Source organism: Chenopodium quinoa, unplaced genomic scaffold (assembly GCF_001683475.1).
Source record: "Chenopodium quinoa cultivar QQ74 unplaced genomic scaffold, ASM168347v1, whole genome shotgun sequence".
Classification (NCBI taxonomy): domain Eukaryota; kingdom Viridiplantae; phylum Streptophyta; class Magnoliopsida; order Caryophyllales; family Amaranthaceae; genus Chenopodium; species Chenopodium quinoa.
In genome coordinates, this window is record NW_018745454.1 from 3752271 (window position 1) to 3776417 (window position 24147).

The 24147-nt window shown below is 33.9% G+C and overlaps 1 protein-coding gene across 2 annotated transcripts; it reads right to left on the bottom strand.

Moving 5' to 3' along the window:
• Positions 1-511: 511 nt before the first annotated feature.
• On the bottom strand, positions 512-13456 carry LOC110713949 (histone-lysine N-methyltransferase ATX3-like). 2 transcript variants are annotated; one of them, XM_021892401.1, is made up of 23 exons: positions 12004-13451; positions 11811-11866; positions 11222-11420; positions 10612-10725; positions 10408-10476; positions 10242-10310; positions 10051-10145; positions 9786-9860; positions 9542-9677; positions 8617-8689; positions 8383-8482; positions 8161-8285; positions 6542-6687; positions 6211-6315; positions 5311-5375; positions 3939-4158; positions 3669-3755; positions 3470-3526; positions 3306-3395; positions 2283-2369; positions 1634-1708; positions 1127-1227; positions 512-1001 (listed from the first exon to the last, which is right to left on the bottom strand). In XM_021892401.1, the coding sequence occupies exons 1-23, from the start codon at positions 12865-12867 to the stop codon at positions 911-913; spliced, it is 3099 nt and encodes a 1032-aa protein (XP_021748093.1). In that variant the 5' UTR covers positions 12868-13451; the 3' UTR covers positions 512-910. The 2 variants fall into 2 exon arrangements, 1 of the variants encoding a protein (XP_021748093.1); XR_002510087.1 differs by lacking the exons at positions 512-1001; positions 1127-1227 and having other exon boundaries at positions 3306-3388; positions 12004-13456.
• Between the last annotated feature and the right edge of the window lie 10691 nt (positions 13457-24147).

Here is a 24147-nt window from a genome sequence, read left to right on the forward strand (position 1 = left end):
AAAAAAATTGGATCCTCAAGCCTAGGATAGACTATGACTTGCCCATTACGCACAAGTCGTGTCATTGCGACTACTAGTCCTTGCATCTATGGCATTAGATCATGACATACAGCGCCTATGCCAACATTTGAAGTATGCCATACTAAGTGGGTATTTGCTTTGTAAATTCTTGCTATCCAGTAATTACAACTTATAATGTAAGGTTGTCCAAAACTACTCCAATATTGATTTAATATCTAATCTGAAAGATCAATATGGTACATGGATCAATGTGTATTTCGTTTTGGGTAATCATTTCGAAAATGGGTAGTATTTTCACAATTTACGTACCTAAAACCAATGAACACCCTTTTACCCCCGACTTCAACAATTAACAGATTCCCCCTCAGAACTCATAAATGTTATCCTTGTACAAGTGCAATCTATCCTTGCACATTTCAGACTTCATCAATGTTAAGATCAAATGGTTTTGGACTACCAAAATAGAAAGGAGAAAAAAAGAATAGGAGAATGAAGCAAAACAGAGAAACCTATACTAGATATGATATTAGACTGGCAAAATTAATTCAGGTACAATTACCACATTTATACAAGATATGATACGAGTCTGGGATATTACAAAGAATATTACTCATAAAAAATTAATAATTCTATTTACATTCGAAGAATGAACTCGTATACAAAATCATCACCATCAATAGCTATCTATGCCACAACTTGGTAAATTTACAATAGTATTGTCACAAGAGATGAAGAAGGGTGATGAGCAAACTTCTTCGTTAGAACTTTAGTAATGACGGTTCTTCCATAAGTTAGCACATGTGTGATGTGTCAGTTCATTTAACTCTATCTATGCCTGTAAAACTTCTGTTATTTCTTCTAAGCTTGTAAATGGCAAAAATATTGGTGTTTAATTCATGAATTTGCGGCAGTTAGGAGCTCTGCAAAGGCAAGGGACTTTTGACTCATCACGTTCATCAGGGTCAAACAAGTAATCATAACTGCAAAGGTAAAGAAGCTTATTAAATGAGAACTCTACTCGTAGTTTCTCAAAACAGTAGTCCGTAGAAAGTAAGAAGGCAAAAATAAACAATCAAAACAAGTCAAATCACGAAAAACTGCATACGTGAGCTCATCACCAGCAGAGACATTAATCTTGGCAATAAGCACAATTCGGCTTTCCTGATTACCCACGCTCATAATCCTAGCATAGCAGTTGGGCATGCACTGTGAAAAACAAAATGATCTCATCAGGTTAAATATATTGTGTAATTCATGATTATACAAATATTCTTATAAAGGAATGAAGGGGCAAATCAACTAATCATGAAGAATCACACAGCTCCGTACAAAAAGGGACATATGTTTGGCAACTGTTTTTCAAGTAGAGCCAGCCACAAACAATAAATGACAGTTCAGATTTATTTCAAATTCAGAGCCACGTTCAATAATGTATGCATGTTATTGTTAAAAGATTATCACATTCAATACCTGAAACTGTGAGCAACCTTTAAATCAAATATAGGAACATTATATTCCAATTCCATAAACATATGGATCAGAAAAAATCATAACATGTAAAGCTGCATAACTACAACAGGATAGTGTAAAAAAAAAAGGACAATGAACTTACAGAATGGTTGATTAGGCGAGCAATGTTTCCCTTGTCTGTAGCATCAATTACTACATCCTCACTGATCTTAAACAGCTGCAAAAACAAAAGAAAATTACTACTCCTACCATTGCAAAATACATACAATTGAAAATTATGCACAGAATTTGAAATTGATTGCTAACTGATGTTTGGCCAGAAATGTTGCACGATATTCTACAGTAAGAGGTATAATATTCATTTGAGACCAAAGCAACCAGTAATTTAAAGAGTATAACACACTCAACAGAATCATTCAGGCAATTCAACAACTGTACCAGAATATTTTTATGGCAAATAGTGAACAGATACAAACATGCCACTCTTTAAGCCCTTCAATAGCACACAGCTTTCTGCCTTTTCTAAATGCCATAACCAAAGGTCCCGAATGGTAAAAAGCAGGTAATCCACAAACATTGTGTTACAAAAGGCATGTAGCACCTTTGCTATTCACTTAATCCTTGCATGAACTAAAAGCAAAAGGTATCACTTTACAAGCTCATTTGCTATATAAGCCAAGGACAAGACAACAGATATAGCCCCTATGCTGATTCCACACATCGGCTTATGTAATACAGCTGATATCAAACAGCAAGAGCAGGAAAAACTGATAAAAACGCCTTTCACTTACATAACAATCTTTTCCACTTCGGCGATATTGTGCCTCTCGTAAGTCAGCAACACTGCGCCTCACCTGTTCACCACGATACTCAAGGACCTGAAAACAAGTTTCTCAATCAGCCAACACTTTTAAAACTTTATCTTATATAAAGAACATAAAAATCCTTCTCCTCAACAGTCCAGTTCTCCAGTTGAAGAAATAAAAATTAAAAGAAGGCCAACCGGACAGTTCAGACCCAACACCTCAGAACCGAGCCTATTTTTTGATTCATCAAAGCCTGACCCCAGGGCAGTCTAGCCATTTATCAAGTAAAAGATAAATTGACTCCCAAGTCAGGAATCAAATATTTATGTGAAGAAAGCAATAGCCTAGCAGCCATGGCCATGACCTAGCCCCTTTGAACTAGCACAACCTAAGTATAAAAAGTTCATACAACCCCACTCTTACTAGCTCCCCAATTGCTTTCTCCATCTCCTGTTCTCCATCAATAGCACTACCTAATTCCAGTCATTTCCAAACTCAATTCTATTAAATAATCAGTTTGGGTTTATCTGAACTTGACACCAACACCATATCTGACCCAATCCAAAGAAATATAATTGGAATTGATCTATTTTCATAACAAGCTAATTCACAATAGACCCAAAAATGACCTAAGCTGTTGACCAACCCAAACCACGTAAATTCTTAACAAACCTAACCCATACATGATCCCTTAACAAACCTAACCCAAACTGACCCATTTAACACCTCCAGCTAAATTCCACATATATTTATCTTCATTTGCAAATTGAGGAGTATAACTATACTTCTGGATTTGGACTCATTGAAATGAAAACTTATAATGCAGTGTGGTTAACATAAAATATATAAATAAAAAGAAGCCCACACATAGGTCTAGGTCTGCCCAATTATGTCCCAGTCACATCCATCAATAATCCCCAAAATTGTTCCAGACAATACAGTAAGAGGGGTTCTAAAATTAAGAAAAGAAGTTTACATGAGAATATATAATAATTATCATCACAATACCATTTCTCCTTCTTGAATACTCCGACGTGCAAAAAGACCCCATCCATGAATTCCAGATTTGCCAAAACAAACCCTCTGATTCTCTGTACTCTGTTCCATTGAAATTATTATTAAGACATCCAAACATAAGCGCTAACAATAAAAGGTAGAGAAGAGAATCTTGCCTGCAATTGACGAAGGCGCTCCTTGAAAGAAGAGAACTGTTTTGAATTGTTACCCTCCTGTAGAGCATATTTAAAAAACATAGACTTTCATCAAGCTAGTTATGTAGACCAAAAATTTCCTTTAATCACAATACTAAAGCATAAGTGAAAATATGTACCATAACCATGGGCCAGCACCCAGCAGAGAGCATAAAATTACCTTGAAAGAATTCATATTGTCAATCTTAGTTATATCATGATGAATTGGCCCCATTAACCGATGGAATATTGGCTCTTCACCTGCTTTCTGGAAGAAAAAAAAAAGATAATATGATAAATGAGCAAGAGCGAGCACATATGATAATGATAGAGGTGACCTCAGTGATTGCAACATATTCAGTAATACTGTAGAAAAGCCACAATTAATATACTTGAACCAGTGACAAACAAACCATTATACCAGGAAATACAACAAGCAAGACAAGAATACCTTATTCTTGGACCTCGAATATATCCGGCATCTTGCAGAAGACAGGGGGTCAAATTGCTCTGAGTTTGAAGGCAATGGGTCAGGAAGTTCAACTCTTTTAGAAATGAGCCTTGAACCTTTGAAGTTTCTCCCTTGATTATGGTCTTGAAGCAACATTCTGGAAGACAAAAAAGGCCTTTCTGGTGTTTGCACAACTAGGACAGCATCTGGATTAGGGTTCCTGAATCAGATACACCCAACAAGTCAACAACAGTAATAACATTGAAGTTTTTCAGGTATAAGCCACTTTGGATCAATCAAAAACTGGGGTTCAGAGGGAAGGATGACGGATCTGGATACCCTACAGAATGTTTCCAAGATAAAATTTCCCAAGTACACAACTGTTGGCATTAAAATGTTTCGTATGAACACATATTGATAGGAACAAAGAGAGAGAGAAGACAAGCCTGAAATGACAAAATTAATACTACATGCAAATAAAACTTCAAACCATCCAAAAATATTTTATATCAGTATAGCACCCTGAAACCTTTTTATTCACATTTCAAAGTTTCAAACAGACCCCAAGTCCCTAAAATGTATGTAGATCCAAGCTGAACTCTGAGAAGAAAGAAATGCTATGCTCTATGACACTCATTTGATCTTGTAACCTTCTTGCTATAAAACAAATATTTACCAACACCCTCCACAAAATAAAATGCTTCCCCCACTAAGTTGAGACAAAAAAACGAAAAAGGAATCCCCAGTAAACCATCAGGCGATACATTCAAGAAGAGACTAGAGACAGAAAAACTGAAAAGGAGTCGCAAATTAGCTAAAGAGAGCAAAAGCACCCTCAAACTTCTCCAAATCCCATATAACATTGATGCAAACACATCGACCATTGTATCTTACAATCGATATTTAAGAAAATAGAACTTAATTTCTGGCCTGTTTAGTTATTTGGTTTAAGAATGATTGGCCAGAATAAAGGATAAAACATATACTCGTGGTAATAGAGGAGCATATCAATGGTAAGCGACAGATAGCAACCCCAACTATAAAAAATAAAAAATAAAAAATAAAAAAAAAAACAAAAAAAAATGACATATAAACAGTAAACAAGACAATTGCTTATATACTTGAACATTATCAATTACTTAAAAGTCTAAAAACCATTCAACCCTCCCATTTAAAAATACAGAAAACAAATTATATTATTTGATACCTGGCAATTGTTCATCAAGACTAAAAACCCAACTTCATTCCCCAGGAAATCTAGAAAGAAATATACAATCAACATGCTAGAGGTGACAGCATGACATAGGATACAAGGAATCATTTACTTTAGCTAAATAGATGAAAAGGCAGAGAGAGGAAGCACATATGTTACCTATGAAAAGCGCAGTATGATGCCTTTCTTGTTACTTGTACTCCTTTCTTCTCCATACAGTGTAACTGCAAGACAAATTTGTAGGGATGCAAATGAGTAAGCTGTTTGAGTCTAATCCACTATACACAGACTAAAAACAGTCTACAGGTACAGGAACACACAATGGAACTTCATAAATTAGTCCTTAACTAAGCCTAAACAATTACTTGGCACAGAAACTCTGCAATACAGCAGATAGCTGCTTACTACCAATATGGATGATCAGCAAAGCAAAGTATACAGGACTCAGCATTGCACAGGTCAAGAAGCTCAAAATAAGCTACCATCATCACAAAAACACACATCCTTGCTCCCTAATCCTATAAAGTACAAGTATCTTATACGAAGTACTTCGTTGCTGTCTTAGAAAAATGAAAATAATTCTAAATAAATGCAGATAAGACTTGGTGGGGTGTTCTGGTGGGAATAAGAAAGAAATTGATGTCATGATGAGAGAATTTAGATAAAAATTCAGTTAGGAACAAATTTCCTTAGTATATTAAATCAAAAAGATAATAAGGACGAGTGGTACAGATAAAGGAAACCAAAAATATTTAGGGGAAAGGGAGGGATTTGCAAATTTCAAGAAACTAATATTATGAGAACTATATCTCTAAGGAAACACAAAAGTAAACATACAATCACTGATTTGCAAAAAAATCCTATCAATCACACAAATTTGCAAATTTCAGCAGCCTCCATTTATGAATGTGGAGCTTGGTGCTCCAGAGACTGGTAGGAGAAAAACTCAACCATCATTCAATTCATCAATTCCCTTTTCCAAATCAATTAATAGATTCAGTCCACAAATTTTAGTACACAATTCCTCACCAAACATAAAATAATCAGATACAAACTTACTTCCATGCAATATCCAGCTCTTGCTGCACATGTTGCGTGATAATAGGTAGGACATTTGCAACACTGAATGCAAGATCCATGAATCTGCTTACATATTACGCATTTCTGCCAATAACCAAAAGGCATGTAGTTAAACACATACAATTCACCAATATACAAATCTACAATATTGCCTATTACGATTAAACAAAAAAAAATGTTGAAGCCTCGAGCCAAAACATAAAGAGCGTTTAGATACACATATTTATCATTTGAATAAAAAATAAAATCAAATATATAATAAATTAAAAATAATAGAAGGTTAAGGGAAAGAAATAGGAGAAAATAATACCTTCATAAATGAATTTGTAGGAAGCCTCAAAATCCCCATTGCTGGTTCCATATTTTCATCATCTAGGAAAGCAACTTCAGGTTGAAACCAAGCACATGTGACATGAACCCATAATGTGTCAATTTCAGTAGGCTTCAGAGCACCTCCTATAGAAAAGAAAGCCAAGAAAGAGATTAAAGTGTCAGGGCTCTGCAACAGTTAATAATTCAATAAAACACATACAACATTGAAAAGCAGGACAAACACACATTGGATGCACATATATAATAAAATGAAATAGAAAATTTTATAAGAGATCTTCTTGACTACAGAAAACATTATTATCCATATTGCTAACAAAAATATTGCTTTCGTATATGATAAATGTATGTATAAGAGTAGCTAGGGTAGCTGACTGAGCCATTTTAGAAGAATTAGGCAGTCTATAATACTTTTTCCATCAAGAGTTCCAGACCATAACTTAAATTCAAGTTGTGACCTCCTCCAAATTTTGTAAGGTATAAAAGGAAGCAAAACATTAATCCCTGTTACACATATATCCTCCATCTAGACCACAGAATGTACATTTACACAAGGACCAGATAAGAAAACCTACAAAATATTTTCCAAAGTGTTAAAAAAATTATAAAAAATAAATATTAAAAAAAAAAAAAGAAAGAAAAGAGGAATTCATCAAGGTAGCCAATGAGGTCTGCTAAATGAACCAAGATTATATCTCCAATGGTGCGTCTTCTAGTCTACGTCTCACAAGCCCTAAAAAAATGTAACCAATTTCCCTTTCTTTATTCCCAACTCTAAGCCTCCAACCTTTAAACAAATACCTTCATTCCTATTCTACTTCTTAAGGTGTTCACACAGATCCATCTCATCATATGCATCTTTGCTACACTCATCTTTCTAATATAATCCATCCTAAATGCCCAACAATCTGTTCTATATACCAATGCTGGTCTTATAACTTCCATATACAATTTTCCCTTTAACTTAAAATCACACATCACCCTAGTTGTTGTCCCCAGCTATAGCACCTGAGTCACACTTAAAATTACACATCACCCTACTTTTGTACAATCAATCCAAGGTGATTAAACACTTATTCTTAGGCAAGTCCTTACCATCCAATGTTCCTACATGCTCGTTTGACTTTGTCTTGGTACTAAACAAGCACTTCATGAACGTAGTTAGCTTTATTCTGACTTAAACTAAGCCCTCAAAATTTTTAATTTTGCCTCCAACGCTCTAATTAAACCCACCTGTAAACTCGTCCACTGGGACAATCAATATAATATCATCTGCAAACAACATACAAGATAGTATCTCGGCTTGGTTTGACCAAGTTCATTCATCTAATATTTTTGGAATAAAAAGGAATTTAAGGACTCAATGCAGATCCCTCGTGTAAACCAATCATGATAGGGACTCCTTCATTATCCTTCCAAAAACCTGTATATTGGTTTTCACATCTATATTGCTAACTAAGTATAATTAAAAGGATTTCCCCATCTCGACATTATCCAACAAAGCACATCTTTGGGCACATTGTCATGAGCCTTCTCTAGGTTAATGATATTCATGAGCAGATACTTCTTCCTTGCCTTATCCATAAATAAAATGCATACCTTTAACAGGACAAAGGCAACACTCCCTCTTCACGTCAGGAATTTCACATGCTCTGCAGACCCAAGATGTGAAATCTTGAACATTTCTGGCTCCATAACATTCTTGATGAACAGCTATTTGACACCTGACCAACAGTGGAAAATATTACATTTTAATAGCTAAACAGGATTTGAGCGGCAAGATCATATGTAACCTAAGTAGGGTATAAACATAACACCCACCGGTTGCAAATAATTATCTTACTGTAGTCCCAGTCTTCAACCCAGCGACATACAGCACATCGTTCGGTTGTCCATTTCGCATATACTGGTTCATATATTTCTAGGCAAAAGAACAGCACATAAGCCTCATTGAAGAGCAGATAGTGCCATAGAAGCAATGAGGCATAATGCCGTAATATGAAATCAATGCATATGTTTGTTAAGAAAATTTCCTAGTCAAAGTAAGAGCCTCACCTTTCAACAAGCCAAATAGCTTTGACCGATCCAGCTTCTGATTATCACACACACTTGCTCCAGAATCTGTGAGCTGGGGAAAGAACAGGTACCAGTGTTAATGCAGTTCAACCTTCAACAGGTGACGACCCTTTGAAGAAAAGATAACCCTCTGCTAATACAGCATCTTTTATGGTTCTTTGGTTCTTCAGTAAAAATGCAAAGAAACACTAATGCCACAGGCCAAAGCCTTACAGCATGCACACACAATTTTAAGGATAAAAATGTACAATGAGAAAGATAAAATCTTGAAAATTTTGCATCCAACAGAATAAAAGTACGACATACATTCAACATATTCTCCCCCCACTAACATAGCAATATCTGAATAGAAACGATATGATACGACAATTGCTCTAACTAGGAAGATTATATAAGAAAATCCAACAGATTATAAAATAAAGAAACAAGGACAGTCTGTTCCATAAAAGCATGTGACATCCAAATCATTTGCTTTAGTTTATGAGTAGACTAAAATGCACTAAACTTTGAAGCCCTGGAAAAAGCAGAACAGATACAACATACAAGTACAATACTGCTGTCTTTTTCCAATTTTTTTTTTGGGGGGGGGGGTGGAGGAGCTAGAAATGCCTAAACCAAACACCAGAAGTTAACTGCTAGCATAAATTCATCACCTTAATGCACTGTCAGAATGAGTACCAAAAAGATACAGTTGAAAACCAACAACATTTGCTTATTATGGCATACTTGAATGTGCAGAAACAAATTACACACATACAAAGATCAGTAAATTGGTAACACATAATAAAAATAAAACACAGGGGCAAGTGATACTGATTGCATGACACAACTATGCTAGCTAAATCCAAGATAATCATAATGTTCTTTTGACAGATTCAAATTAAAGCAGAAAGGACTGCCTTACCCACTGATGCAAGGGGATCATTGAGCCTTTGACTTTGACGCTATGTTTCCATTTCTTGGCTCTACAACCAGTGTGCTTTTCCCATTCACTTAATGACTGCTTCCTTGTCCCACATTTACCACACTTACACACAACCCTAAAAAGAAGAGCACAGGTAATCAAATTAATCACAAATTGTTTGCAAAATGTAAAAAAAGAATTTAAAAGAGCATAATATATAATTTTTGTAACCTTCAGGACTTACAAGTGAAGGCTTGGGATATATGATGCTTCCATACCATTGCACACAACAGTTACCTCATCGGATGGCACAGGTTGTCTGTATCATACAATAGTAACTCTTACCAAATTGTTTGATCACAAAATAAGTTGTATAAATGCCAGAAACAACAATAATAGTAATAATAATTAAAGTATTTACTATAAATCTATAATAAATTATTATAACAATATTAATAATGATGATAACAATGAAAGTACAGTAACAACAAACAGAAGTAAACACGTACTTTGGCTTGACTTCAGGTAGAGCTACAGAGTATGATGGCTCAAATGCAAACTTTGGCTTGCAATCAGGGCAGCAATATTCCGCGTCTTCCAAATCCTTAGATAGAAACAGAATGTACAAATAAATCCTCTAAGAACAGTCTTTACAAGCACCAGGTCTTGTCAATACAACAAAAACAAAGAGTGAACCAACCTTGAGATTTTTACCACAGATTTCAGCACACTCAGCATGCACCCAAACATCACAGCCATCACAGCAAACCTATGCGAGAAACAAAGCTTAGTGCCATCTCAAGTGCATCTAATGGGAGGGGGGGGGGGCAAGCATCATGTATCTAATCAGAATTGCAGAGCCTCACCCAGCTTCCACCATCAGAGTGGTGCCAGATTTTCTTGCACACACCACAATACTGCTTTGACTTCAGTAACTGCAACATAAGGGTATGTTAGCTCGGTCTTTAAAAATCAATTACAGGCTTTGATATTTAACAGCAAAAAAATAACAATCTTTAATAAATATAACATTTTCAATGAAGCAAAAAGGCCCAGTTCCAAAATTAAACCTTGACACAATGTTTACACAACGGCCGCCCTTCATGAGAGGCAAAGGATTTGTACGAAAGAACCAATCCACATCCACTGCAAGGGCGCGTATCTCTCTTCTTGTCATGAATATCCTGAACAACAATTTTTTAAAGGGAAAAAAAAAAAAAAAAAAAAAAAAAAGGAAGCATATTAAGCAAGAGTGCAAACAAAATTTCATGAGCATCAAACTCTTCTCTTTCATTAGGAAAAAGATGGTTAAAAGACACGAGAACACATCCAACTTACAAATTTTCATGTATTAATATGCACAATGCAGCATAGCAGAAAGTATAAGCAAAATAGGAATCAAAATGGACATAATCTTTGGCAGCCTTGCATGCAATTCAGCCTGTACAAATTCTATACTAGCTGTCAACAGACTTTTTAACAAGTACTCAGCACATATTTCATGGAACTTATACTTTAGGATGAGAGTGTTAGTATTTAACGAATAACTTAGAAGCAAAGACTTGTCAGAATGCAAACTATAACCAAGTGCTACATAAACAACCACATCAACATTCACTCTTTCTCAAAACTAAAACTTATTTCAAAATTGAGCAAAAGAGGGTGTTGAGAAGAACATGCCTGGTGTTGAGAAAGGCATTCTTGCAACTGGTTGGAACCAGTAGTCTCGTGAAAGCCCTGAGGATTGACATCATAAAGAGATGGTTTTACCATTCCTAACTGCTCGTCTGTAAACCCTTGCTCGGCCAAAAGGGCCTCCTCAATGGCCATTCTGAAATCACCGGGCTTGCACTTATGTAAATCAGTCTGCCCCTGAAATCTGGATATATACCATGAAAAGCACAGTTAACCTTGTTGAGTCATACGGCAATTAAATTGACTGATCAAGTCCAATAGAAGTCTTCAATATCCTTAAATTAATGCCATTATAATCATTGTGTAATTTAAACGATAACCACCTTTGAAAGTCGTTTTAAATTTATAGTAACCTCTAAAAAGATCAAAATCAAATTGATGCAAAGTTGGGTTTGTGACTACACACTAAGCCAATGTGCCCCTATGACTGAACATAAAACACAACATACAACTTGTACATGAATTTACGAAACAACAGCCATCTTCTCAGTATAGCAATCAGTTGAACCCAAACAGTCCAATAAACATGCATTTAACTAGTATCAACATAAACAAGGTCAAAAATAAAGCTTACTTGTCTAGGTAATCGATAAATGGGAAAATCATTCCTCCTTTAACCCATGAATAATCCTGCTCATCATCAACAATCAACATCAAACAAGAGTTTAGAAAGCTAAGCAATTATTCAGCTATGCAATAATTCGAAATACAAAAATCTACAGAAATGCATATTACATTTCTTGTTATAAGGTAAAGAAGAAGCTCACCCTTTGTTTCCCATTCTTGGAATAACCAAAGTACATGACACAAGTAGCACCTGGAATAACCGAACTCAAAACCGCCTCCGGTGCTTGCAACATTGGATCAATTACAATAGCAGGCCACGCAGGATACCTCTTCCCCGATTTTGCCCACACTATATCACCCAAAGCAAAGTCCTCAGGTCCATAGGCCACTTTCTTCTGTTTCGACTTCACCCTCGCCCCTCTCCCTGCACCCTTCTCACTCGAATGTGATCGAGCCACGGGCACATACTCATTATTCGATACAAATGACGACGAATTCCACATATTTATTGAAGGTTTACTGTACACAAAATCATCCATCATCCCATCTTCTTCATTGTCCTGGCAATAGGGATGATACTTATAACTTGGCAAGTTTAATTTCTCCTCTTTGAACTCTTTTTTAACCAAATATGTACTAATATTCGAGCTTTCGGGTTTATTCTTCTTATTATCTCGTCTTTTCAAATAAATTTCGTGCAAACCTGACTCAATATCAGCAAATTTAGACTTACTATCCTTCTTTGATCCAACAACAGAGTCATTAAACCTCGAAGGCAATACCGGAACCCGCCCTCTCGACGTTTTTCGAGAGTATACTTTGCTATACATTGAATCAGACTCAGTTTCTTCACCAAGTGATGAACCCTCGGTAAAAGATGAGCTCATTGGTGCATCATTCTCAAACTCAGCTACCCCATTATTCGAAGAATAACAATGTGCAGCAATTTTTCGCTTCTTAGGAGGCACAGAAACGCTGTAATCATCTTCTACAACTGCAGAATCATCAAAATCACATCGTTTCAGATCTGGCATTTCCGAATTTGACAGCTGTTTGACAATCATCTCTCCTCAAAACTCATCGAAATTCAAATTAAATTAGGATTCAACTCCAAAAACCCTAATTTCTCCCACCAAAAACCTCGGAGAATCCCAAAATCGTTAATATTATCAACAATATCAACAACAACAACCCACACTTTTCCAATTGCTCAAATACTGCGGAAAAACGTTAAATTCCAAATAGAAACCCTAATTAAAATCACCAAATCAATCCACAAAAACCGGCCAAAAGCATGCAATTGAATTCTGAAACTTTCCAATAAAATCGGATGATTAGGAAATTAGGGGGAAAATTAGATGAAATAATTGTTTTGAGATTTGAAAAAGAAGCAAATCAAATTGAAAGTGTGGAAATAGAGGAAGAATTAGAATACCGGAAAAGTGAATTGGAGGAGAGAGAAAGATAACTTTGAAAGAAAAACAGGGAAAGGAAGAAAGAAAGAGAGAAGATCTGAGTGGTTGAGGCGGATAAAATGGGAAGCAGGAGAAACAAACGAGTGTTGTATTTTATTTAGGAGATTTTATACGAATTGGTTAATTTAGGAATTAATAAGGTTTATTAAAACGAGTAATTATAATAATTGGGGCGCGAGGGTTTTAGGGGCTGTTTGGCTCCAAAATATATAGAGTGGGAGAAAATATGAAATTCGAAAGTCGAAATTTATGGATAGGACTGGATATTTTATTCGGGTGGGTCGGTTGCCTGCTTTTTGACATTGGGTTGGCTTGGTTGACAAGTTTCGGGTTCTTTTGGGGCTTCAAGGCTTTGGGCTTTTTGTGTCCTTTTTTAAGTTTTAGATACGGTGAAATTCTCCACAAAGACGGAAATACACGTATACGTTAATCTAATCTATCTGTCTATATATATATAAAGGGGATATAGGATTATGAATTTAAGTTGTAGCCAATTAAATAAGAGATTATTAATTTATTTTACAATTAAATAATTCAAATGTCACGTTAGCAAAATTGACGAATGAAATTTTAAATTTTAAATTAATTAAATACAAAATATTATCTTTTGAGTGCCACGTAGGATGTTAGTTTTGTTGGGGATTCTTGCTCATTGTAGGATCTAAGGAAAAGTTGCATAAAATTGAAGATCTTAAGGAGGGAGTGAAAATGGAGGAGAGAAAAAAATAGATGTGATTTTTCGGGTGGATTTTTTGTTATTTGGGTGGACAACGATGGTGGCTAGGTTGATTGGTGGTGGTGTCCACAGTTGAGGGGTGGTTCTAGTGGCGGCTAGGCGGTGGTGTCGATGGATAGGGTTGTCTAGGCTTGTGGTTGTGGTGGCTTGAGGAGAGAGAAAGGAGGTATTATGAGAGTATATATAGGGGAGTTTTTTTCCCGAGTTATTAGAGAGCCATGTAGGATTTAATTTTCTTAGCGCGCTATGTAGGATTATAAACTTCAGTTGTACCCAATAAAATAAGAGATTATTAATTTCTTTTAAAATTAAATAATTCAAATGTCATGTAAGCAAAATTGGCGAATGAGATTTTTAAGCTTAAATTAATTAAATATAAAATATTATCTTTTGATAATATGAATTTTATTTAAATATATAACAAAGTAGCACATAAATAAAATAAAAAAATTTAAATTTCAAACAAACCGTGCATCGCACGGGCTTTTAATTTTAAATATTCTGTATTTAAATTAAATTTCAAACAAATTTTAAATTTTAAATTTCAAACAAACCGTGCATCGCACGGGCTTTTAAATTTTAAATATTTTGTATTTAAATTAATTAAATACAAAATATTATCTTTTGAAATTAGGAATTTTATCTAATAGTTTAAAACTAATTTAATAACAATTTTAATCACATAAACATGAAAAATATTTTTTAAGAAAATACTAACAAACCGTGCATCGCACGGGCTTCATCTAGTTTATTGTATAACGGAATAAAGTTATCCTTAATATTACAATTTTTTATTTTTATTTTTTTTGAGAAACTAAGTTATCCTTAATATTACAAAAAATTTATTATTTTATTATTTTGAGAAACTTTATATTACAAAATTTATTAGTTTTTTAATAATAAATTTTATCTTATAAATAACATATAATGTATAGGATCAATCACATGATATGTAATCATGAATGTATAAGAAATTACATATTAAAATAAAATTCAAACCGATGACAAATTAAAAATTTTAAATTTATCCTATTAAGGGGTTAAAGTTACTCTCAAACTGACTAGTGAAAAGGCTTATCAAAGCCGCTTATTTGATGGAATAACCTCTTTCAATTAGCTCACGGGCAAACACCTTACTTAGGGCTTCTTTGGCATCGGTTTTTTTTTTAAAACCAAAAACAGGAAACAAGAAAAAGGTGTTTCCACTTTTATGTTGTCAATTTTCAAAATCATAATTTTAATAAGTTTATATAATTTTTGTTTCATTATGGGACACATATCATATACTTTTAGAAAACAAAAAACCAAAAAACAGAAAATCACAGCAATGTCAAACGAATCCTTAGTTCATCGTAATAGTCAATCTTTGACATTAGTCAAATAAGCTAATTTTTCGCCTCAGTAAACTCTTTACCAAACACCTTCATCATCTTGCTTGGGTAAGTTATCCGTCATCTCTTCAAATAAAGTGTTTAAATACTTCTACACTATGCAAAAACTCCATAATTGTAGATGTCCTAAGGTATTATTTCCAAATTCAAACACAAGGGAATAAAAATAAAGTGTTGTGGACTGTTATATTCACCTATTTTCATATTTAAGTTCAAATAATTTAGATGAGATAAAATAGGTTAACATATTTGAAAATCAAAGTGAATATAATACGGATATACTTGTATGTTTATTGGGCCACAAAACCGTTGGGCTTTTTCAATTAGACACACCGGAATTTGACCACGCGACGACGCCGTCTTAAACTAGGTCTAAAATTGTCGATCATAGTCTCTGTTAATTCTCCGAAATCTGGTTATTTTTTCGACACTTCTTTCGATACGCCTTGCACGGTGAGAAAGATAAGCTACGCTTTGTAATCTTATACTTTGTTGGTAACTAATTTTGATTAATTCCGTATTTTGTTGCATATATACATAATGTTACTTTTGCACTGAAATGTGCTGTTCTTTTGATTATTTTTATTTTCATTTTATCTTTTTTTGTTGGGAATTTACATAGAGCTGCCCTTTATTTTCATATGAATTTTAATGATGAACTTTGTGTATTATTGACCTCAATTTGTGAATTTACATACCGTCTAGAATTAATTATCACGTTGATAGTGTAATTTTGAACTAGTATCGTGTCAACTAAATGCAAACTGGGTAGTATATCTATATCATTTCATATAGTGAATTAGATGAATGTTGTGTTGGGTGTTTAATTTGAGTAGGCAAATCCTTAATTATTTTTTTTTGAAAAATCTGTTGTTTATATAGTTTAGCATTGAGTGTTAACTCTAGCTCTAATTTAGCTCTAACTAAGCTTGGTGTACTTTATCAAAGATTAAGTCTGCAATGTGTCTTACAGCATTCATGTTTTGTTGGGTTTAGATGCTCAAATTGTTCTCAGTATTATGCTAAATGCAACAGAATAATTTTCTTTTTTTTTGTTTTTATGATTGTGTTTGGAAGTTGGTCATCTCAAACTTCATGAAAGGGGAATGGATATGATGGTAATATGTAAAAGGTCTGAGCAGGATATATGTCTAGGGTGTTACTCAATTTGAAGAGGGCCCCTGTCCTTGTATGAGTTGCATTGTGACATCCGCAACCTCTTCTACATCAATTTGTGCCAAGCATTAGCTTGGAATTTTGGGTCGAATTAAAAGGCGTGGGCTGCATTCTAGAATTGAATGATAGTCTAGACTTCTCCCTACATTATACCCTACTCTATGTCCTGTACTTGATCACAAAACTTTGATCTGATCCTTCCCTGCTATGCTCATGATTGGAGATCACGGCCACAAGTTTTTTTTTTTTAATAGGATTGTATTTTCCTTTTCTTAAAAACATAGCTGATTTCACGCACACACACACAGTTTACAACTTTACATTGGTCGATTTGGGCGTTGATTAATGATTGGCTCACCTTTTTAGCTTAGCCTTCCCAATAAATATTAGAAATTATAGCATGTGTTACATTGTTACTGCATCTTGGAGGGTTTCAGGATTGTGTTGTACGGTTTTAACTCATCGAAGCCAAGTTGAAAGGCAGCCTTTGTGTTACTTACTTACTTCTGGCTTGCTGAGTTGCTGATGAATTTCTGATGCACTAGTATTGAAATTTGATCTATTGGTTTGGTTTGGTTTTTGAGACTGTGCTACTGATTACCTTGAACTATTAAAAGGTGCAATTGGCTTTTTCCTATGTGTTTCATTCTAATCATTTTTTGCCTTTAACAGCACTCTACTAATTTATACATTCTATTGAGTTTGAAGACAGTGTAAAAATGCACCTCTGGCTATTGAATGCATCACAGGCTCACAGCAGAAGCCTTAGAGTAAGTTCTTGAGTTTTTTTGAGTGTTTGAATATGATTGAGTTGCATGAATAGAGGCCTTAGGTCTGTATGTTGTACAAAAGGTGTTCATGTATTGATGTACGGATTGTGAGAAGTTGAACTAGGCTCTGTTATACAAAACTGTTGTCTGCTTTTTTGCTCCCATTGACCTTGTTCGGAAAATATGTATTTAGTCTATTTTTACCTAGGCTTCTTTCTTTGTACAAATACTGCTTTCATGTGAAATTGGCCTCTGGCCAGTGGGCTTGGGAGGGTTTATAAGGGTCAGGCAAGGGGGGGGGGGAGGGGGTTGCAGGGTGGAACCTTGGCTTGGACTGATTTAGCAACCAGCTGAGCCGGTTTAGACTTTAGATATATACCTAGTGCTATTAACAGAAACTCCCTTAAAATTATGCGGCTAATAGTTTCTGGAAACTCTTGTGAAGTCCAAAGGTGTGAAATATGCTTGTACCAGGGAACGCTAGGTCATCTATTCAATTTTCTTCATGCTAGATTACTGAAGTATAATATTGATACTTTGGTAAGCTTACTTGTTGAAGATTTCTGATCATGCCCTGTTCCCTAGACCCTAGTACAAGTGAAGTATAATAGTGATACTCTGGTAACTCACCATCTTAAAGTTTGTTGATTTTGCCCTTTCTAGTTAAGTATAATTTAGATAAGTAGTAGAAAAAATATTGTTAGGGTGATTTTTATATATACAAATCAACACACTAATAAGATACAATCCATCTAAAAGGTCGTAGGTGGTAGTAATTAATGTTAATTACGGAAGACTATTGAGTGACTACAAAAAAATTGGTAGTCATTGTAATAGATTAAAGCCCATTCATTTATTATAATAATTTGGGCTGTTGTTTGGGATGACTTCATACAAAAAATTTCTGTGATAAAAAAAATAAAAAAGAATATAAATTTCCCTATGTTGGTTTCAGCTATTAACCTCCTTGCATCTTTCAATGAAAAAGAAGGGAAACTGAAACCAACACAAGAGATTTTTAATTTTTTTTTTTTAATGTCTGAGTTTATTTTTTAAAGTAAAAGTCCATCTTAAACTACAATTCATATTATTTGGATGTAAATGGTGGAAATTAATCTATTGAAATGGCTACAATTTTTTTGTAGTCACTGTAATACTCTTTTAATAACGCTACAGTGTTATTACTCTATTGTTTTTGTCTTTTTGAGTTTAGATAGACAATATGTAGTAATGGGGCTATGTAAAGAAGATTGGAGTACATAATAATCTGTACTTGGATTGGAAGTTGCATATTAATGAAAATTCGTATACAATTACACACAAATTCATTAATGTTGCAACCATTATCTTTTATCAAACAAGCCGTTATAGTTTACCTTTTAGAAGTCTTTTTGTTGGTGACAATCTAGACCCTTGAAGATGATACTGACATTACTGAGGGCCCTAAAACTTGAGGTGTAGGGCTGTATATGTAATTTTTTTTCCTCTTCATTTTTTGTCTTGTATAAATTATTTGAACATTTGCCACAAAAATGATAATGTAAGTCCAATCAACATACAAATTCTTTGATTATCTACATACTCTATAGTAGACACATTTTTTTCAGATCAATTTATCATCACAATATTTTATACAAAATAATATTGTTAGTATATCACCACGACATATTATTAATTCATTATTATCATATAAACTATGGTCCAATATTTAGAGCATGGTTGTCTTTAAATCAATGACAGAAATTATACAAATGGCAGTTATATTATTTATGTGATGATTTATTTTGGAATTTGTATTGTCATTTTGTCACCAATTGCAGCACTGCTGTGTTAACGCCTAAAGTACACCCATTCATACTGCTATCGGATGTGTGGTCTGAATTTAGCACTGACGTATATATACTCGTTCCCATAAATGTCTAAAACTTCTTGTACTTAATTCCAAGTATTCTGCTAAAAATATTACTGTACCCCATATAACTCGAAAAGTATTTATGATCTTGGATACTCCCTCCGATTCTTTTTGCTCTTCCTACTATGACTTTTTTTTTGGTCTTGCAACAGGATATCAAAGAGGAAGGACAAAAGGATCGGAGCGAATGCAATTTTTTGTTGTTCGGAACTAGAACTTAGTCGGATGGTTTGATTGATATACTCGATCCAAAACTCATCTGACTGGTCGAATTATTCCACGGATCATATTTAAGCAGGTTAATCATCTTTCATATTTACGATCCCTTTCCCTAAATAATGTTGGGAAATTATCTAATTCCCAAATTACAGCTACTCTTTTTTTAATTCCCATCATACTGTCCACGTCAGTTAAGGAAAACAAACCGGTTATTTTTTTTTTTTTTTTTTTTCTCGGTCCAGCAACAAACCGCTACTTCAAGTAGCGGAGTTATGAGAAGTAGCGGTTTTAATTTTGTAAACCGCTACTTGAAGTAGCGGTTTTCCTCAAAACACCAACAACCCCACTTTGATGAAAATTTGTTTAAATATAAACCGCTACCTCAAGTAACGGTTTCTAATAAGTAAATTGCTACTTCAAATAGCGGTTTTCCTCAAAACACCAACCCCACTTTGATGAAAATTTGTTTAAATATAAACCGCTACCTCAAGTAGCGGTTTCTAATAAGTAAACCGTTACTTGAAGTAGCGGTTTTTAGTAGCACACCGCTACTTGAAGTAGCGGTTTTCTAATAAACCCGTTTTAAAAAAATTCCCACTGAACCGGTGACGTGGATGGTATGGTGGGAATTAAAAAAAGAGTAGCTGTAATTTGGGAATTAGATAATTTCCCAACATTATTTAGGGAAAGGGCTCCATATTTACAACATATAATATAAACGAAATCATAAGCTTTAACCGCCCCACTAGTTTAATTAGTGCTTAAGATTGTTATTCATTAGTGCTTAATATAGAACAAGGTTTGACTTGTAGTATAAATAGCCTAATAGGTGCATAGCACACTAATTATACAGCAATTAAGCATTCTAATTAGTGTATAGAGTGATTGAGTTGATGAATAAGTTGCATAAGCAGATAGGTCATATCAATGAAATTGTGCGCATGCATGATGTTATCTTCTCAGCTGGATAATAAGTTATTTCCTTTGCTGTCTATCATATGATTTTAATTATATTTTTTAATCTAATGCAAGGAAGTCTAAGTCTATGATTTGTCACCCAAATTATGTAATGTAGCCCTAGGGCAACATAATGCTTGTTTTAAATCTTTAATTTCGATTTTAAATTCTTACTTTTTAAAGTCTGTCTTAAACTATTTTAAAACGGATGAAGTATACCAGTAGCAGTTACTTCGTTTTAACGTTCCTATAACACCCCTTTACTTGTTGAGGACTTGATCTTTGGACTAAACCTAGATCGCGGAGTACCTCAAGCTGCTTATGTGAGCTACCATTTTCCCTGTATCCCATTTGAAGTTCAATGCCCCATCTATCGATGGAGATGTAATAACTATATCTAAATGACTAGTCATAAAGACAATTATCAAATTCTAGGAAAATGAAGCTTAGCTTGAATGAATTGTATTTAACATATTAGGTTGGGTCTTGAAATCATGTGGATGGATTAGGAAACTTTTAAACCTTCTAAATCCACCACAACTTCCCATTTGTTCCTTCAATTTTGATGAAAGAATGGGCAATTGTCAAATAATTGATTCTTAGTATAGTTAAAGCTATTATAGTGTTTACAATTAAGAATCATAACACCTACAATTTGATTGATATGATAAAGATTAATTAATTTTCTCGTGCTAAGCTCAACTTCTAAATAGGGGTAAAAGTACGAGTAATTCGGATAAAAACCAAACCGAATTAGTAATTTGTTTTGGATTTTTTTTTAATTCTAATTGGATCGGATTGGAAAAAATAAAAAATATGGATTACGGATTGGATTCGGTTTGTGGTTTAAAAAAATTGAGGTTTAAAAAAATCTAAAACTGAATTTCAACCCAATACTTTAAGCCCATTTTCTTTTTCAAAGTATCCAACCACTTTTCCCTTTCATATATAAAAAGAACCTAATTCTCAATTCTCCTTTCTCAATATCTTACTCTCTCACAGAGAATGTAGTTAACAAGAAATGATTGTAGGAATTTTCAGGATAAAGTTCGAGTTTCGGATTTGAATGTTGCAAAAGAAGAGAACAAATTTCGGTTTGGATTGGATTCTAATTCGAAAAACCGTATTAATTCGATTTGGATTGGATTGGATTGAATCTTAATTCAGTTTGGATTTGGATTGAGATTTCTGAATCCGAATTAATTCGGATTGGATTCAGTTTTGGCTATAATCCAAATCGCAAGCCGAACTTTCACCCCTACTTCTAAACATGTCGATCTGAATACAACACTTGGCTTGAAGATATTGTGAGCAATTTGAAGTATATGATCAAATAAAATAAAGGACTTTGTGACATCCTACAAATAATCTTATCGATTAGCAAATACCCTATAAAAACTTAACATATAAGCGAAAATATATATTTTCTTGGTTGGAACACTAAAACTCGAGTTTATTAAGTTTAAGATTGATATGGGAAAAGTCGACTATATTAGAACTTTAAGAGTAATCACATATGTAAGAAATCATATTTCTTCCTTCAAAATGAAAATTAAATTAGCACCAAATTGTTGTTTGATAGAATTTTCCCCCCTAATTTAGTGTAAATCTACGTTGAAATGAATACGTGTGTCATGTTTGAATTTTGGTCAGAAAGATAGATTGTGTTTAAATTTGCAACTCCATAAACTCGACGTCAATAGTCAGATTGCACGCTTCGTCATCGTTTTAAAGCTAGGCAACAATTTGTGCAACCAGGCTAGTTGCTTCGGTCTTTTGCTAATCCAAATGATGCTCAAAACAAGAGAAAATGACTTCTTTTTGGATGTTCATCAAGTCTACGTGTTTAAGATATTTATAATTTATAACCACGCAATTCCAAATTTAAATTTTATATCATTCTACATGATTCTAAATCAATCTTAAATTATTATTTTTTTGTTTAGTTTTTATCTCACGTTATTGGGACGTTTTGTGTTCTTCTCCGAATGATAATACACCCATCGTATTGAGTGGACTAATTTTTTTTTTAAAAGGATAATTAACAAGTGATATGTCAAGATTAAATCGTCTATCAAGTGATAATTAACAAGGATAATTAACAAGTGATAATTACTCATGTATGCTAGCAAAAATGACAATGAACATATAAGGTGTGTACTACTTAAGTACCTAGTTCCTTGGTAAATTAGGATATATAGATGAGTCAATGACTCTATGTGCTACTCTTTCTGAGTTTATATTCTTTTTATTCATTTTTTTGACGGGTTTCTGAGTTTATATTCAAGTTGTACAATTAATCAAAGAAATTACAGCAAGGTATGTAATTTAATTAATATTATATTAAATTACAGTAAGGTATGTAGGCATATCTTTTTCAAGGGGTAGACAATGGTTCGTTTAAATTTGTAACTTGAGATGGACCACTATCTAATTCGACATTTTCAGATGACAAATTGACAATTTGATCAAAATCACCTAATAAGAGAAGTTTTGTGTCTTAAATTTGTAAAAATTGGTATTACTACTATTTTTATTCTCAAGATAACTAAGATAATTGTCATGTCTAGTGTGTTGTTTTTTTCCTTGCTTGGTGTTTGCGTTGATTAGATGTAATTATGTGAGATTATATATATATGCTCTTGAGAAATTACAATTCTCATGAAGTTTTACTTCATAAGAATAAATTTTGGTTAGCATGAACAATACAATAAGCAACTTCATTTTTTTTTTTTTTGATGAAGTAACTCACATATGTTCACATTTTGTGAAAATTATTTTCACATGTATTAACATGTCAATCAAACAAGTGCTAGATAGGTCATGTTTGACAAAACTAGCGGGAGTGGGTAGCTTTTAGCGTTCGAGTAGCGGGTAGCTGTTAAAATAGCAAGTAGCTGCTAACTAATTAGTAGTGGGTTGAGGTTAAATGCATAATGTTAATAAAGTAAACAAAATTTGTCAAAAACTACCCGCTACCTTTCAAACACTAATATTATTAACGTTTGGCAAAAGCTACCAAAATGCTATCTCTACCGCTGATCGCTACATGAATAGCTACCTTACTAAGCACACTTATTTTTTCCTATCAGTGTTTTGACTTGGTCTAAACGCTAACCGCTATCTAAAACTAACACAATTTGAAAAATATATTTCAATAGTCACATATTCATGCTTACAAGCATAAAGATACATACTCACCTAGTCACCCATTTGTTTTTATTTTTCGCCCTCAAACCAAATTACTAGTCTCATTATGTAATAACCCCAAGATTTGTAACAAAGTATTCAGTCTCCTAACTAAAACACTTATTGTTTTGCCCTCTATGAAAGTGAAATAGAAGACAAACCCCCTTAATATTATAATTACCAAAGAGATAAGGTCTATTCCTCAAGAGTTAAAAACGTTATGCATAAAAATATAAAATACAACTCTTATATGAAGTATATTTATTAAAAAAAAATGGTCCACCAAATATAGAAGGCAAGATTTTATGGGTTTATCTAAATGTTGTATGGTAGAAGAAACTTCCAAAGAGCTACTCCACTTGAGATGGTGAAGAAGAAGAACGTGAATTGGATGAAAGTGACATTTTATGGGTCAGCCACTCTTTTGCAACGGTAGCTTTTGGAGCATCATTATACTTGCCTGTAACCCTTTTTGTTTTTTTTTTTTCTGTTTCTATTGTTGCGGCAGGCCAAAAGGCC

What these genes read in the sequence shown, in the direction of transcription:
- LOC110713949 (XM_021892401.1), bottom strand. Translation starts at nt 12,867, where the DNA reads ATGATTGTCAAACAGCTGTCAAATTCGGAAATGCCAGATCTGAAACGA. An exon ending in CCAAGAATGGGAAACAAAGG is followed by an intron (nt 11,867 to 12,003) that starts GTGAGCTTCTTC and finishes GATGATGAGCAG; the next exon opens with GATTATTCATGGGTTAAAGG. An exon ending in GCTATTTGGCTTGTTGAAAG is followed by an intron (nt 8,483 to 8,616) that starts GTGAGGCTCTTA and finishes TCTTTTGCCTAG; the next exon opens with AAATATATGAACCAGTATAT.